At 34.8% G+C, this 17807-nt stretch overlaps 1 protein-coding gene across 1 annotated transcript; it reads left to right on the top strand.

The window, feature by feature from the left end:
• Positions 1 to 7621: 7621 nt before the first annotated feature.
• Positions 7622 to 9217, top strand: LOC121240899 (probable cinnamyl alcohol dehydrogenase). Its single transcript, XM_041138424.1, has 5 exons — positions 7622 to 7698; positions 7776 to 7889; positions 8098 to 8325; positions 8426 to 8865; positions 9018 to 9217. Exons 1-5 carry the CDS (start codon positions 7622 to 7624, stop codon positions 9215 to 9217), a joined length of 1059 nt encoding a protein of 352 aa, XP_040994358.1.
• The last annotated feature ends 8590 nt before the right edge of the window (positions 9218 to 17807 follow it).

Below are 17807 nucleotides of genomic sequence, written 5' to 3'. Positions count from 1 at the left end.
TGAAATGAACCACTCTGTTGGGAAACAACTAATGCATCAACCGACATACAAAGGAAAATGAAAATTGATCCTTGAGCCAAATAAAACAGAGGACAGTCAGCATTTCAAGCTCAAACAACCCATCAATTCCAAAGACAGTAGTAATGCAATCATAGAGTATGATCTTGCGCTTCTTCATCCTGGAAATCAGCCATGCAAATTCTTTGAAACTCCATGTAGATCTTCCTAATCACGTGGTGCATATCCAAGGTACCAGGCAATTCATTCAAATGAATTTAATGAAAGCTGCAAAAATGAGGTACTAACCTAGAGTCTGTCACCTACCAGTCAAAAGATCTACAACCCATTCAGTCAACTCAACCAACCCATCACAGCAGACAAAACTCATTCCCTCAAACACGTGGCCTCTGCAAAAACTCACACAACAAATCCATACATTGTGCCACTGCAAGCGATCCTTCCATCTGCAACAACACATTTAATTCCCTCCATAAGTTTTTTGTGCCAAAAATTAGTACCTGAAGAGCCCCCACTACTCTGTCTAGAACCATCCGTCTTCAAACAGATAATAGCCCAATTCCAAAACATTTTAGGCCCAACTGAAATCTAGTCCCACAGTCACAAAATTTCCCTCTTGGTAAGTCCATCAGGAAAAGCCTGCATCTCTTTCAATCCGTACCAAACGGACAAACGCCCAACCCATCGTAAAAAACAAAACATAAATCTCTATGAAAGCCCAATAACCCAAACAAAAATCCCATAACTCACAAATGAACCTTTCCTCTCAGAAGAACACCTAATCGGAACACAAACCTTGAAAAAGAGGAAGAATCACTCATATGAAATCATAGCCCAACCACAACCCATGAAAAAAAATCTTATCTCAGTTCAATAATTTTAGTGGCTCCCATCGAGGAAGAAGAAACGTCAAGCAACACCCATCTAACTGAAATCAAGAAAAGTGAGCAAAGAGAAGAACACCAGGAGGAGGTATTGATTGCACAATTAGTCAGGATTGCTGGTAAAAAGAAGGGATCTCCAATGCTTCTCTAAAAAAATAATCATTTCTCTCCATACAAGCAAGCAGAACATTCGGGTAAAAGCCTTAGACCCAAGTACTGAATCTTTTCCTTCTAAATCCAATGATTGATGTGGCAGGGTCAAAACTACCACCAAATTATCCATGAAGCTCTTGACATGTAATTGTCGGGTAATAGCGCGTCCCCGTGCAAGAAAAAATCTTAGGACTAATATCAGGATTCATAATTCTGAAGCTATTTTCCTGTCAGAAACTCTTTTGTTTAATGTAAAAACTGCTTATGTTGTGAATAGGTTAGGTTTTTCGCACTAGGTACATTTTCCCCCATTTGGTAAGTGTTTTGTTTATATGGTGTCTTGGTTTGGATATTGAACTTGTTAATATCTCTAGTAATATTATTGCTATGTTAGTGTACTCGGATCCTCTTTGTTGTCCTTGGCTTCTGAATCTAGTTTACTGCCAGCCCAAAATGTGCAAAAACCTCAATTTCGGGATCTCCTAAACTCACTCACTGAAGCTTACCATAGATCAATGCTAGCTAAGGGTGATCTCGATCCGGTTTGGTAGGTCCCCAGGGGGTTTTGTGGACTGGACCGAACCTATTCGGTCCAGGATTTTTCCACCTTGGATTGGATCGAGTACTACATAGGACCGGACTAGACTGGTCCCTTTTGGTCCAGTCCGGTTCGGTTGGTCCATTCGGTCTGGACCATGCCCAAAATGGGCCACTCAGCCCAATCCAAATCTAGTATTTTTTTTTTGCCTAATTTCAATTATTTTCGGCCCACTTCACATTTTGTACATTTTTAAGCTAAAAAATAGTAAAAAATTGCTCTTGAAAAAAATGATAAAAGAAAAATAATCTATATAAAAAAGAAGTAGAAAAAAAAAGATAATGTAGATTCCAAGAGTCCAAATAAAAGAAAAAAGAAGTTACGAAAAAAAAAAAAAAAACAAAAGTTATTACAAATTACAATTCAAAACACTCTTTCTAAGATACTACAGTGTCCACATGTAAACACTGATATTAAATAAAATGAGTTAGCAACTTAACATAACTAACGACTAAGAAGAATACAATTATAGGATGATCCAAGCAAACTCAAAATGCCAAAAGCCAAGTCCCTTAGCAACCTATCTACAAAATGCCAAAAATCAAGCCAAACCATATTCAGCGAGTAAAAGCAAAATAAATCTATCAACTGTATAAATAATGATGATTCAATACATATGATTAGAGTTTTAAAATCGAGGATAAAGGTAATCATAATAGATTAAAAATCAACAATATCAAAAACCATTATCAACAATCTTCTCACATCTTTAGTTTTTAATTAGCATTGGGTGTAGGGCTGGTAGGTATTGAATTTGATGCCTCCACAGAATCAGCAAAGTCCTCAACAAGTTCTATCCATAAAAATTTAAAACAAAACAAGTTAAATAAAGTTATATAACATAGAAGATAAAACAAAATAAACCACAAGAGATATCAAAAGTAAATTTATTACATCCCCATATCCAACTGCTTCTCAAATTCGTCCACTTTATCTATTAAAGTCCTAAGGCTTATTGGAGTAGAAGAAGAACGAAATCAATTTTGTGCACATATGAGACCCTCAACCATCATCGAATTTAAACTACTTCGAAAAGGGTCAAGTACATGACCCGCAGTGGTAAATGTAGATTTAGAAGTCATAGTAGATACCGGTATTGCGAGTATATCGCATGCAACATTTGAAAGTACGCGATATCTAATTAAATTCACTTTCCATCAATATAGAAGGTCAAAACTATCATCTTGATTCTCACATCTTTCAGCTAGATATCTATCAACTTTTGACTTGCTTTTCAAACTGTCTTCTGATTGTAACTGTTGTTTAAATTGAGCCATCAACTGTGCCTTTCTACACGCAATCTTACCAACTGAAGGACTTACATCTTCATGTGGGGAACTTGTACGCTGAGGAGAACTCCCTTTTTCATTTTCCATGTATGTCTCATACATGCGGATATATGCATTTTTCACATTCCAACTCAAATCAATGGTTTTTGTATGATTATGTGCATACATTTGTCCCAACTCAAACTCAAGATATCACATCTTGTAGTGAGGATCAAGAAGAATCCCAACATACAACAACATATTCTGATTATCCAAGTTCTCCCAATACTTTTTAAACTTTCTATTCATATTTGGGGCCATTAATACCACCACGGGGCTTCTTTCTTCACACTCCATATTAATGACATATTTAATAGTAATCAACTCCGGAAAAAAAACATTATAAGTTACATATTTACCCCCCAAGAAGCGTAAAGTTATATCATGAAATAATTGAAGAAACCTCACAAACAATTTTATCTTCTCCCAATCAGATGCATTGGGAAGCCATAACTTCTTTGACTTTCTTCTATTCACCGCATCATCTTCATTATTGTCATCTCCAATATTACCAAGGAAGCCTGAATCTTCTTCCTCCAACCGATCAAAAACCTTTCTAAATTTTGAAGTGTCCCCTCCTAAGATTAGATACCTGGGCCTACCTCTCTTCATTGGTGCTTCAAAGTAAAATATTTTCAAAGAAGTTCAAGAAAAAATCCAAAATAGATTGCAAGGATGGAAATAAAAAATCTTATCCCAAGCTGGTAAAACCACACTGATCAGATCTGTAGCCAGCTCAATTCCATCATACTTCATGTCTACTATATGGATGCCTAATTAAATCACTAAGCAAATGGATGATACCTCATTTCAAAGGTTTTGGTGGGGTATTGATACTCAAAATATCCATAAATATATCTAGGGGCGTAAATTCAAACCGGAAAACCGGACCGATTTTATCGAGTTTGAACCGGTCCGGTCCGGGACCGGTTCTTAGAATGTGAAAACCGGCTGGTTCCGGTCCGGTTCCGATTTTAGGATTTTTCGGACCGGACCGGACTGAACTGAACCGGACCGGTTAATAAAAAATATATATAAAAAATAATATTTGTATTATTGTATATATAAGTTTTATACAAAATATTATATATATATTAATATATATAAGTTTTATATATTATGTATAATTATAAATTTTTATGTGAAATTTTTCTATATAATATATATAATTATATATATTCATATATGCAATAATTTCTTATTGTAATTTATAAATTATTACATAAAATGTTAATACTAAATCACTAAAAGTTTATAACTAATACTAATAGTCTAATATAGACTAATGACTATAGTTATATTTATAATTAATACTAAAAGTTTTTACTAAAAGTTTATAACTAATACTAATATTAAATATATAGTTTATAACTAATACTAATATATAACTTATAACTATACCAATAGTCTAATATTAATACTATTATATAGTCTAATATATTAATAAAAGTATAAAACAGTTTTCTTTAAATCAGTTTTTTTTTTTTTTTTTTTTTTATAAACAAATTTTTAATGACAAATTGTGAAACTTACATTTTAAAAAAATTGAAAAATTGGACCGGACCGGAAACCGGTAAAACCGGAAGTACCGGTTTAGGAGGGTAACCGGTGCATAATCGGTTTTGAAAAATATAAAACCGGTACATACCGGTTCGGTCCTAGATTTTGTCCAAAACCGGACCGGACTGGACCGGTTACACTCCTAAATATACCCCAAAATCCTGGCAGTCGATCTGTATGCCAAAATCATCAAGGGGACTTGGCTTGAAAAATAGTTATTTATTCAATAAGGCCCTTATCTAAAAATTTGCTTGGTACTTCATTAATGGAACAAACAGTCTCTAGAAGCAATTCTTAACTAGTAAATACCTGAGGAACTACTCTTTTTTTAAAGTGAGTCTAAAATCAACTGACTCTTGGTTTTGGAAATGTCTCTTGAAACAAAGAGATTTCATCAAATCCAGTATCTGATTCCAGATCAGTAATGGAGTCATAACAAGAGTTTGGGTGGATCCCTGGGTTCCCACATTAAAGTCCTTAAGACCTCAACCCAATCAGAACAATGCTTTAGTTGAGCCTAACTTGAAAGTGTCTGAGTTAACACTTGAAGAGCCAAGAAGATGGAACATGCCCTATTCTCTCTAGAATCGGTCAATGAAATCTTAAAAATTCCTCTCTCAAACTACAACTACTCTGCCTTAGGAGATGGGATCAAATGGACTTTTCATTCTGCTGGAAAATTCTTAGTCAAATCTGCATATACTACAATGATTAATTCCCAAAATTACACTTCATTGCAACACACTATTGAAACTTGGAAGAAACTCTAGAGACTTAAGATACAAGACAGACTAAAACTTCTCATTTGGAAGGTCATCCATAACATCCTCTCAACTAGATCTCCTTTAAAAAGATTTCTAACTCTCGAAGATGGCCAAGCACTCTGCCCTCTTTGTCATACTGAAGAAGAAACCCTTTCTCACTTGTTCTTGAATTGCTCATTCTCAAGAATTCTATGGAGACAATCAAAATGACCCATCAATATCTCACAGTTTGCCCTGCAACCTATTTCAAATTGGATTGCAATCATTTTTAATCCTTCTTCTGGTTTAGCAATACCTGAAGAGGATATCCATCCTTTTCAACTTTTTGTCACACTAGCCATGGATAATATTTTGTTTTTAAGAAATCAGGTTGTCCATAACTTTACTAGTCGATCACCAAATTGGTTTGTGTCAAAAGTTTCCAAAATATTCACTAAACACAGCAGAGCATGGATCACTAAACTTCATCAGCAAGAGGCAACATGGCAATCCCCACCAGAAGGTTTCTATTCACTCTCATTTAATGTAGCAGTTAGAAACAATGGAAGAATAACAACAACAGTTTGTAGATCTATGGTGGAACTCCACTCTTTGTCCACACATGTTTCATCTACAACACCAATCCAAATATTAGAGAAGCCTCAAAAACGCGAATGGCAATCTAAGAAGCACTAAGGAGGAACTTGAAAAAAGATTCTCATTGAAGGAGATTCAAAGCAGGTAATGCAAGCAATTTCTAAAACAAAGTATGCAACAAATTGGTCAATGCAATCTATTACAAGAGATATAAAATATCTGTTACGCTACTTCGAAGAATGGAAAATGTAAAAAATTTATCAATCTCAAAATTGATGTGCGTATAATATTGTGCAATGGGCAGCTTCCAATCAGGCTTATGGAATCATACCCCTTATCTGAATTCCCCAGTGTTTATTAAATTTTCACAATGACAAAGACCCTCCCACTAGTATTATATAATTAAAATACTCCTGTATTTTCATTCAGTGTTACTTTAATGAATGACGCTTGCTTAGAAAAAAAAAAAAAAAAAAAAAAGAAATTGAAGAAAGGTCACGATTTGCAATACTTTAATGTGATTGGTGAGAAAGAAATCAAAATCAGATCCTCAATATAATTGAGAATAATATGGGTGCCTTCAAATCCAATTGATAAACGACAATCAAAGAATTTAAGACAAAAGTCGTCCTCTCTTCCCTTATAATTATTGTCACAATTTTATTCCTAACAACTTCAATAGAATTTTCACACGAAGAAATAGTGTATACAGGGTTGATTTTAAAATGGTAATTACATACACTTAAGAGAATCATGAGTTGCTGTCTTATTAATCAGTAATTGGTTGATTAATAAAACTTGAGTTGATATTTGTTTTCTATTTTTTTTTTAAAAGAGAGAGAATCAGTTGCTGTGCAGAAGAGACCCACGAACGGTGCCTTCACACATTGCTTAGATGAAGAAAGGAACTTTCCACGTTTATCGATTGTACTAATGGGGAATGCTTTGGTAATTTGCAGTCAATCCAATGAAGTTTCCAATTTCCATTTTTGACCCAGTCAATTTGGGAATTTAATCGTTATTGAAAGATTGATCTTTGGAAAATGCAACCTCGCAGAATACATATTATACCCTTACGTTTGAAGACAGTCAAGGCAAGGGAGCCTAGTGGGCAATGATGTTTTGGTTTAGGCCCCAAGACTATAAAAGGTTATGAACCTCCTAAGGTAAGCCATGACGTGTGTGGTGAGCGATTTAGCTGTCCACCTGTCTCACACACCAAGTTGCCAGGTGCCGAATCCTTAAAAAAATTCAAGCATGGGTTCCTTTCATATGCATTTCAAGATAACATAAACATGTTGTCTCAGTCAATCAGATGACTATAAAAAGAATTAAATAAGAGGATGAAAACTTGTTAGGGTTGTGCTTAGGGGCAACTAGCTAGTTTTAAAAGTGATCCCCAGGGCCGCCATGCACTACAGTCTGAGTTCTCTAAGACTGCATCATTTACGTGGCCTTTTCTGGGTTGAATGCAGTGCACCTCCTTAATTATTACAGTATGATGTATGAATTATTTTGTTTGAACATCTTAAAGAAGATATACCAAGATTCTACGACCATGCGGCTGTTTTAAGTGGCTATAAAATCTAATGTTAATTATAAAATCTAATGTTAATCATTCTGCAGCTTCAAGTTTCTGAGTGCTATCTTCTCTATTTTTCTCCCTCTGTCTCCGTCCTCTCTCTGAGTCTGAATAATCGTCTGGTGTCTGGTGTATTGCTGGTTTTTGAAGCATAAGAAATGGAGGGAAGAAGGGTCATTGGTTGGGCTGCTAGAGACTCATCTGGACTTCTCTCTCCTTACTCATTCACTCTCAGGTATTTCTCTCTCTCTCTCTCTCTCTCTCTCTCTCTCTCTCTCTCTCAAGTGTTCAATTCTAATGTTCAATTAACAGGGAAACGGGTCCAGAAGATGTTGTATTCAAGGTTTTGTACTGTGGGATGGACCATACAGATCTTCATCAGATGAGGAATGAGATTCACATGACTATCCTTCCTCTGGTGCCAGGGTAGGCAACTTTTTAGATCCAATTTGTAAATTGGTTTATGCCTATAAACACCGAAGTAGAGAAACTAATGCAACAAGTTGCTAGTTTATCTTGGATGGATAAAAAAAATTAATCAAAATAACCACCCTGTATATTCTGGGTTGATCGTATTCTCTGCTAGAATTATGGGTCTTCCCTTTCTTAACTCGTTGTAATTGCTTTTAAGCAGGCATGAAGTGGTGGGAGAAGTTGTGGAGTTGGGATCAGAGGTAAAAAAGTTCAGAGTTCAAGACAATGTGGGAGTTGGGTGCATTGTTGGGTCTTGTGGGGAATGCTTATCCTGCAAATCCAACACAGAGCAGTACTGCGACAACAGAATCCTCACTTACAATGGCACATACAAAGATGGAAGGCCAACTCAGGGAGGCTTCTCTTCTCTCATGGTTGTTGATCAAAAGTATGCAAAAACAAGGATCAAACTGTTACATATTCCTTTGAACATTTTTCTTTCAAGTACTCAAAAATAGCGCCAATGAATATTTGAGTGATTAATGCAGGTTTGTGGTTCGGATTCCAGAAAAGCTTGCACCAGAGCAGGCAGCACCACTTCTGTGCGCTGGGGTGACAGCCTATAGTCCTTTGAAACAGTTCAGGGGGTCTAAGAAGGCTCTCAATGCAGGGATTTTGGGTTTAGGGGGAGTTGGCCATCTGGGTGTTCTGATAGCAAAGGCAATGGGGCATCATGTCACTGTCATAAGTTCTTCAGATAAGAAGAGGGTGGAGGCGTTAGAGCATTTAGGCGCAGATGCTTTTCTGGTAAGCACCAACGCAGCTGAAATGGAGCGAGCAGCGAACAGCCTCGACTATATCCTCGACACCGTGCCGGCTGTGCACCCTTTGCAATCCTACCTTCCACTTCTCAAGGTTGAAGGGCAGCTAATTCTAGTTGGGGTTGCCCCTCAACCACTGCATTTTAGTTCCGTCGACCTGATTCTAGGTACGCCTAGTCCCCCGTAACATCTATTTAGTCCTATAAGCAAAACAATTTCTCGACCACTTCCATTCCCAGATCATTCTTATTTCGTGATAAAATTCGAACCATTTCGATCATAGAACATATAATAGTGGTGACTCTTTATCATTATACAGGAAAGAAGATGATATCTGGTAGTTTCATTGGAAGTATGGAGGAGACGCAGGAGATATTGGAGTTCTGGGCTGAAAAGGGTTTGACATCAATGGTAGAAGTAGTGAAAATGGATTACGTGAACAAGGCATTTGAAAGAATGGAAAGGAATGACGTGAGGTATAGGTTTGTGCTGGACGTGGCTGGCAGCAACCTGGAATAATATTGACGAAGCCAATATTTCTGTCTGCAATGCCAATTTCAGTTCCTCTTCTACAAACACCATTGGAACTAAACAATAATACGCCATCTACAATGGCAACTTCATTTCACTATCGCCTGTTTTTTTTTTTTTTTTTTCCTAAAATACAATATATAATTTTAAGAAAAGTTGTGCATGTTTTCTAGCTTGCAACTCTTTCTCTAGGCAAGGCATGGCTTTTATTTCAGCTGTAACCACATTTACAAACTCTGAATTAAAGAACTGCTTGAAGCAGAGCTGAAAATTTTAGTGATATGATTATGGAGTGTAGTTATGTTGTGTGTAACGTTACAAAACCTTCCTCCTCCAAGGGACACATCCATATTCCCTCTTTTGCTTGAAGCATACGTTTATCCCTTTTTTTTCTTTGAGGATACATAGAATGATGGCGTGAGAGAGTCCATTCAAATCTATAAAGTAATCAAATCTAATGTATCGTGATATCATGAGATCCGTTAAATTTACTTTATAATAAAAATAATTTTATAATCTGATATATCACATCAAATCACATCAATTTATAGATTTACTTTTGTATAATTCTTTTATATCTAAAATATTTTCCGTTATGGAATTAGCATTTACATCCGGCTGAGTATAAGTGCACTTCGGCTAAAATTTAGCAAAAACAAAAAGGCTTTACATTCGCTGACTATAATTGGAGAAAATCTGGACCTTTGAACAGTAAAATCTTAAATATGGAGATTTACTATTCATCCATAGATTATTTTTTACAAATATTTTATTTGACCAAGAAAACAAACTCTTCCTCAAATTATCTATAATTTCTTTTTTGCTTATATTTGTTATAGTTGAAATTTGACAAAAATGTCACCATTGATATAATCCATTTTCTTTAAAAAAATTTGACCATATGGGGAAAGATGATTTTTTTTAAAATATTATCAGAACTGACTTTGAAAATATTCTTGTTTGAAGAGATAAATAATTTTAAAAAAAATTCATTAGAGATGAAAAGTCCAAAACATGTGCACAAAAAAAATAAATAATTACGAATACGTGAAAATAAATAAGTTAAAAAATAATAATGCTAAATAATAATAAAATATTATTTTAATAAAAAAAGAAACAATAGATCATAGTATAGCTAGGATTCAGGAAGCTTTAGGAAAGTGAGTAACTAAAATAGGGAAATGTGTTTTTTTTTACTAGAATTTGGCAAAATCTTTAGAGAGTCCAACGTGAATGCCCGATCTTAATGGGATTATTGTATAAGAAAAAAAAAGACGTGATTATTTTCTTCCCTTCGAAACCATATTATTGGTAGAGAAAATATTTACAGCAGCCTACTGTGTGCTGCGGCTAGCATTGTAGGTTAAAAAAAAAAAAGTGATGCCACGTAAAGTGTGTGGAGAGTGTAGGCTGATATATAGTCAATCTCTTATTAATATCATTACTTCTTTTTTATTTTTTATTTTCATATACCGTATTTGTTGTAATGGATATTTTTCTGATTCCTTTCTTTTTGCATTTCTCTTGGTGGAAAAGGTTAAGACGTGACATAGAGATCTTGATTTGGAGTTGCACTGTCACCGGGATTAATTGTCACTAAATTTTCTTTAAGAGATGTTAATTACGTAGATTTCAACGCTTAACCTGAAGGGTTAGAACCATGAGTTTTGTTATGTATAAATAAGTTTGCGTACTAATTTACGTATTAATATTGTTGTCTTCATATTCTAAATTCAAATTAACACTATTTTCAATAAAATCTACTTTCTGACCAATCATATTGAATGAGTGCGCGTATTAGTGCGCAGAATCGCTTACAATTAGATTTTTCCTAAAAGCATATCATAAGCCCCTAATATTAGATCATGAGATCATAGAATTAAAAAAAAAAAAGAGTATATATTAACCCAAAAAATAACCAACCATATAAGAAATCTTTGCTTGTCCCCAACAAATAATCGAACCAATAAAAAAACTTTTTGCGACCAAATTATCATCAACGTAGAAAGAGATCAGAGATCTTTGCAAGGGTACGTAGCTGAGTCAATGGTGTGCGCCATTAACTTGGCTGTGAGCCTGACCAGGGCTGGGACCAGAGTCCTTAATTCCTCCAAGGGTCTGGTGTTCTTTGAAATTGTGTCCGGCGCCAGGGCTCGGGCCCGATTGCTTGATGGCTCCAAGAGATAACCCATCAAAGAAACCCTCAAGACCTCCATCAACAGTCCTACTATTGCTTCGAGGCTCCATGACATTGAAGGGATCTCGAGCTTCGAGTACTGTCGCCATGAAAACAGGCAGTAGAAAAAGCACAAAGAAGCTGTAATAGTATTTGCAGGTGGTTTTCATGTTGAATGGCAAACGAGATACAGGCTTTTCACTATACAAACTTGTCGATGCAAGAAAGCTAGTCTCTGTGGTATGCAGCAGAGCGAGCTTGGAGCGTCATATTTATAGTGTTTTTGGTGGGAAGGTGAAGAGAGCGGGATTCTTCTGAAGGAAACAGCTCGGGAGGTTCCTGGTTTGAAATATTAGGAACAAGGGAAAAAATAAAATAAAAGAAAAGAAATATCGAGGCATGGAGGAGGAAAATAAGAGACTGCGAGTCCAAGTTGGTGGGTGCATGCGTAGAAAATCTAATATCTTGATGAGTAGTGTAAGGTTTTGCCGAAGGCACAAGTCATCGGAAAGTTCCCATATATACAGTAGTCCTCTAGGGAGACTGAGGACTACATGAAATTGATCATGATATCTGAATTAATTTTCCCAAACAAAGGAGTTAGCTAGATTGGTGGTCTAATTTGGAGTAGTCGCATTAAGACTAGTCAGCGGTCATAGTAGAATGCAATGGTACTAGTGGCCCGGTTTTTGAAAGATGATGCATGATATAATCTGTTGTCATGTGAATGAGAAATGGCTCTACGTTGTTATGTTTACGTTTCTTTCAAGTTTTTATTTTATTTTGCATATAGTAGGAAAATGTGAAAAGGACATAAGCCAAACTCGAGAATAAATTACGTATGGTAAAATACCAATGAAAATATTTGGTTTTTTAAAAGAAGAGTGCTACAGCTATAAATGGATTAATAAAATTAATTCTACAATCTGACGTAATTTCATGTAATCCGTCAGATTTATTTTATAATAAAAGTAATTTTATAATATGACGAACCATATCATGTCACATCAGTTTATAAAATTAATTTTATGTAATCTTTTTATGATTAGAGTATATATATATATATTTTAAAATATGATGGAAGAGACGAATTTGGTATTTAATTTTGAGCATAACAAAGGATATTTTTATGAATATTTTTGGATAGAGGGTACTAATTAGGTTATAGGACTTGCTCTCTGGACAAAGATCACTCATCTCGGGTTGATGAAAAAGAACTTGAACAAAGAATAAAAGAAATAGAGGTGTTAAAAGCAGAAGTCCAATATATTGGATCAATATATCAAGTAAATTAAGGTCGGAGTCTCTTGTTAATTTATGGCTAATCTTATTTTATTTAAACTAAAAAGTAGGCTATTGTTTCCATATAGGCTCAAATCCCTTCCCAAACCCTCCCTTGTTTCTTGACTCACTATATTAGATTTTAGCTTTTGTGACGGACGAAATCATTACAAAATATGTATGAAAAGCCCACTGGAGATTAATGATTAATTCTTGGGATAGGCTATGGGTTTAAAATTTTATTTTTATAGGATGTGGATTCCTATTGAACTTGATAATTAGGTTAAAATCATTTGATATTTTATGGATCAGGTGGATTATTTTTTTAGTTATGGGCCGAAAATTCTTTGGGACAAGTTGGATTATTGTAGAAGTTGAGTTGAGGCCCATTAGTGTTGATTAAATACCCGACTCATGGAAATACTGTTAAACCAAATAGATGATTGGGACTATGCTAACTAGTCTAGCCCATTTATTAATTCCATATACTATCCAAGACGTGGGCTCAAATATTTTGGAATGAGTCAAAAAGCCCAAGCCTGTGAGAACCAAGAATCAGACTCCATGTCATGCACGTCTCCTCCTTCACTAGAATTTTCAGGTACTATATATATATATATATATGTATATACACGCTACACATTTCACACACATACCCTCCACATAAATCAGCTTCAACCTAAAACTAGGGTTGCCGCATTCTAGACCTTTTCTTTGTTATGCTCAAGAACGTCACCGTCTAGCCGTAGCCTTCTCCCCAAAGCCAAGCCTCTCCACGTTGCCGACCTTGCACCACCACCATCGAAAGGTAGCTCTACTGCCAAGGTTTTCCACACCGCAACCCCACATGACAAGCCCTCCTTGCATGACCTCAATCGCAGCAGCAAGCTATTGTCGTTGAGAACGTCCTTCCCGCGTAAAGTCCAGCAGCCATTTCTCCTAGCCACCATGTTGCTGCCGTTGCAACCCTCTTCAGCCACTCTGTTGCTGTCGTCTCCCTCCTTAGCACCCTACCGCACACCCATCACCATCACCATCACCAAATTCCGAGTAGGTGGCTTACAACAAATACCTCTATTTTTGCTCTCCAAAACAGAGCAGTTTTGACTCAACCAACCTCCGCCCTACACCTCTATGCCTAGCCACCGAAAACGACTAACAAGAGTGCTCTCTTTGCACCACCCCAAAACAGAGGAATTATTTTCCCATTGTGAACCACAAACAGGCCACCCCATGTCGCTAGCCCCCCTCCACGTCGTCGCCACCTGCACAAAAAGTGTCGCCAGTCACTTCAAGCCACTCCAAGTACGTCATTATCCTCTCGGTAAGCCTACACCTGAACCTTCCCCCACTGTCTCTCTTCGTCCCTCTTTCTCTCACGGTAGCTCTCTCTCTCTCTCTCTCTCCATTCTCTCTCTTTCTCTCATCACTTCCTCTCTCACTTCCATAGTGCACTGTTGTTGTCTCAACCACCTCGCCGCCACTTTGTAGCCTACTTTCTCGGTGAGTATCATGCACCGTCCCTCCCTCACCAGATATAGTTCCTGATCAGAAGTTTACTTCTCCAAGTTCTAGCCATTGGGTTCTACACTAATATTACATAATTACCTAAATATCCTCAATATCACATGTATAGCTCCTAATGAAAGATTCTAAGTTTTTTTTATTAATTACATATTTGCCATTCTGTTGGAAGTCATGGCAGATTGTGTTTAATTGTTTCAAGTGGATTTTGGTCAAATTTTGAGTCAGTTCGTAATTTTTACAAAACACCAATAGTATCGGTTTGGGTTTGATTTTTAAATAGAGCTATGATTGAGTTGGAATTAGGTTAAGTGAATGTTAAGTGGATATCGACGAATTTGGGAAGTAACGATAATTTAGGATTACAAGAATTTTAGAATTTTAGGAAAATAGGTTAATTTAGCATTTCAAGTTGAAGTACCGAAATACGTGTTCGATTGAAAATTTACAAAAGTTACGTGATTATTTTATAGGTGACGATTAATATTCATTCGACACTGTTGTGAAAAAATTCTGAAAAATTGAAAAAATCCTGATAAACGGAGTTCCTATGTTAGACTTTGCAATAAAAAAAAATGGACCGAGGTTGATTTTATGAAAAATGTGCATTATATGTTTTGAAAGGAAAACTTGAAAACAATCTTAGTCATGTGTTCTGCATTACTCATGAGACTTTGTATAAGAAGAAAGTACTTTCTATCATGACTGGTGTAGACATGAGCTTATTTTTTACATTTTGTTTATGAACTGTGCAACAAGGAGCTAATATAAAAATTTGGGCATAATTATATGATTATGATATGCTTTTGTTGTGTTTCGAATATATTTTTTACTTTGATATGATATGATGTGACTTCTGAAAACCTCTAACATGACATTTTGTTTCTGTTATGTTCTAACCTTACCACTGGTGTAAAACTGTGGTATTTGTTCGGGTTGGTACCAAATTTTATGTTTTCATTTTTACGTGGTCTTTCCTATGTGCAAACTCGAGGCTCTGAGAATGAATAAATGGAAGATTTCACATTTTGTTTCTGCTCGGTTGGCTGCCGGGGTTTGCACAACCCTACCACGAGGGTTAAACATAGAATTCTGTTCTGATGTGATGTTTCAGTTATTTTATGTTAGCAAAATAATGAATATGTATTAGCAAAATTTGATGATCGTAGAGGAAAAAGTGCATAAGGGTGCAAGTATTTATTGGAGAGTCTTATTTAGTAGGTTTATTATTTTATGTTATTTTGGTATTTTGAGTCATGAATATTTCTGAATCTTTGTGGAGTTTTTAATTTATTTTATTGAGGTATTTCTTTAGTATTTTGGTAGAGGAACATATATATATTTGGTTTGAATTAATGAATTTGTATTTTATGAGAATTTGGAGTATATAAATATGTTATGAGAGATGATTTTAGGTTTCAAGAGCAACTCACCGGATCAACGGGGACGGGACGTTACATCTACCATTGATGTCAAAACCCTTTTTAGCCTAGAACTCCAATATCTCATGCGTCTCCTCTATACTTCCAATGATATTTGAATGATGTTTAGATGTTGAGATCAAATGAGATGAGATGGGATGGGATGAGATGGTTTCAAAGGTTTGTGAAACTAAACCAAGCCTTGGACTAGGCATTTATGGTTTTAGTGTGAAACTTTCTTTTAATTGATTCTATCAGATCATAATAGTGATTTCATTGCTTTCTCTGTTCTTCATGAATCAGAAACAAAAGAATGCAGGTTAAGGGTGTAATTAGTCCGATTTTGGATAAAATTTAGGATCGAATTAGTATGTACCGGTTTTACATTTTTCAAAATCGATTTGGTACTAATTACTCTCCTAAACCGGTACCTTCGGTTTTACCGATTTCCTGTTCGGTTCGGTCTGGTTTTCTGATTTTTTGGTTTTTAGATTTTTTTAAAATGTAAAATTTTCATTAAAAATCTTCTTATAAAAGAAAATTGCTTTTAAAAAAAATCTGTTTTATACTTTTATTCCAAAATCTGTAAATTTGTCATTACATTTTATACCTTTATACTTCATATGAGTTTATTATTCCTTATTTTTATTTTTATTTATTTTTGTTGAGCCTTCCCAGTTTATTCAAATCCTTAACCCCAATTGATAAACATGACACATATGTCATTCAAGTAGAAAACAATCACAAAATTACACAAACACAATCACAAAAATTACAATTACAATTATAAATTACACAGATTACAAATTACAATTACATACAATTACACAAATACAATCGCAAAAATCCTAAATTTCGGATTCAAAAACCCTAATAAAAAAAATACCATCTACCAAATTTCAAAGTAATTTCGCAAACAATCCAGGATCAAATTTCAAAACCCTAAATTATTCCAATAAAAAAAAATAAAACCAGGACCTCAATCCAACCCAATGGTTTCCTATATATAGGCTACTGATATTTCGATTGAACCTAACCAAACACTACATGCAGAAAATATAATTTGTACTAATAATCAGGCCAAACAATCAGAAAAGATCGAGCATGCCCCAGTCATTTGGGAAAAAGATTAAAAATAAAGAAGCATAAAGATGACATGTAAGGCAATCGGTAATAAATCCTCTTAAAAAATCGATAATCTTACAGGCACACTGACTTGAGAGAGGGGCAATGCAGCATTGAAAACTTGAGAAAGGTGCTGATGGCGAGATGTGTGACGGTCGTGAGGGGAGGTGTAGAGACTCATAGAGTGAGGTAGAGAGACAAAGAAGAGAGGGCAAAAACTGAGAGGCGGAGAGTGAGGAAGACTGGAAGAGAGGGGCACCGTTTCACATTTGTTTTTGTTTTAGCTTTTAGGGTTTATTCGAATTTCGTATAAACTGAAGACTTGGAGTCTTGGTCCTTGGAGAGGAAACGACGTCGTTTCCTATTGGTTTGGTTCATTTTTTCTAAATGATCATTAAAATGATTTTTCTGATGGTTTGAAAAATTGATAATTATAATTTATATATATTTGTAATACATTTAATACATAGTTATAGACTATAGTGATTTAGTTATAGTGATTAGTATAACTATATAATAGTATTAATATTAGACTATTATTATAGCTATATATTAGTATTAGTTATATATTAGTATTATTTATAGTGATTTAGTATAACTATATTAGTATAACTATAGTTAATATTAGACTATTAGTATTAGTATATATATTAGTACTAGTTATAGCTATATAATATATTAGACTATATAATAGTATTAATATTAGACTATTAGTATAGCTATATATTAGTATTAGTTATATATTAGTATTAATTATAGTGATTTAATATAACTATATTAGTATAAGTATAACTATAGTCTATATTAATATAACTATATTAGTATAAGTATAACTATAGTCTATATTAGACTATTAGTATTAGTTATAGTGATTTACTATAAGTATATTAGTATAAGTATAACTATAGTTATAGTGAGTTTGTTAATTGTTATATTAGTATTTTTTAATTGTTATAGTAAGTTTAATTTATTATAACTATATTATTGATAGCATTATAGTGATAGTGTTAGTATAGTAATTTATTATAGTGATAGTATTAGTATAGTAATT

The sequence above is a fragment of the Juglans microcarpa x Juglans regia genome, chromosome 1D (genome assembly GCF_004785595.1).
Source record: "Juglans microcarpa x Juglans regia isolate MS1-56 chromosome 1D, Jm3101_v1.0, whole genome shotgun sequence".
NCBI lineage: Eukaryota > Viridiplantae > Streptophyta > Magnoliopsida > Fagales > Juglandaceae > Juglans > Juglans microcarpa x Juglans regia.
The sequence above is the reverse complement of the archived record's forward strand: the minus strand, read 5'-3'. Positions and strand labels throughout refer to the sequence as shown.

What these genes read in the sequence shown, in the direction of transcription:
- LOC121240899 (XM_041138424.1), top strand. Translation starts at nt 7,622, where the DNA reads ATGGAGGGAAGAAGGGTCATTGGTTGGGCTGCTAGAGACTCATCTGGA. An exon ending in ATCCTTCCTCTGGTGCCAGG is followed by an intron (nt 7,890 to 8,097) that starts GTAGGCAACTTT and finishes GCTTTTAAGCAG; the next exon opens with GCATGAAGTGGTGGGAGAAG. An exon ending in TTCCGTCGACCTGATTCTAG is followed by an intron (nt 8,866 to 9,017) that starts GTACGCCTAGTC and finishes ATCATTATACAG; the next exon opens with GAAAGAAGATGATATCTGGT.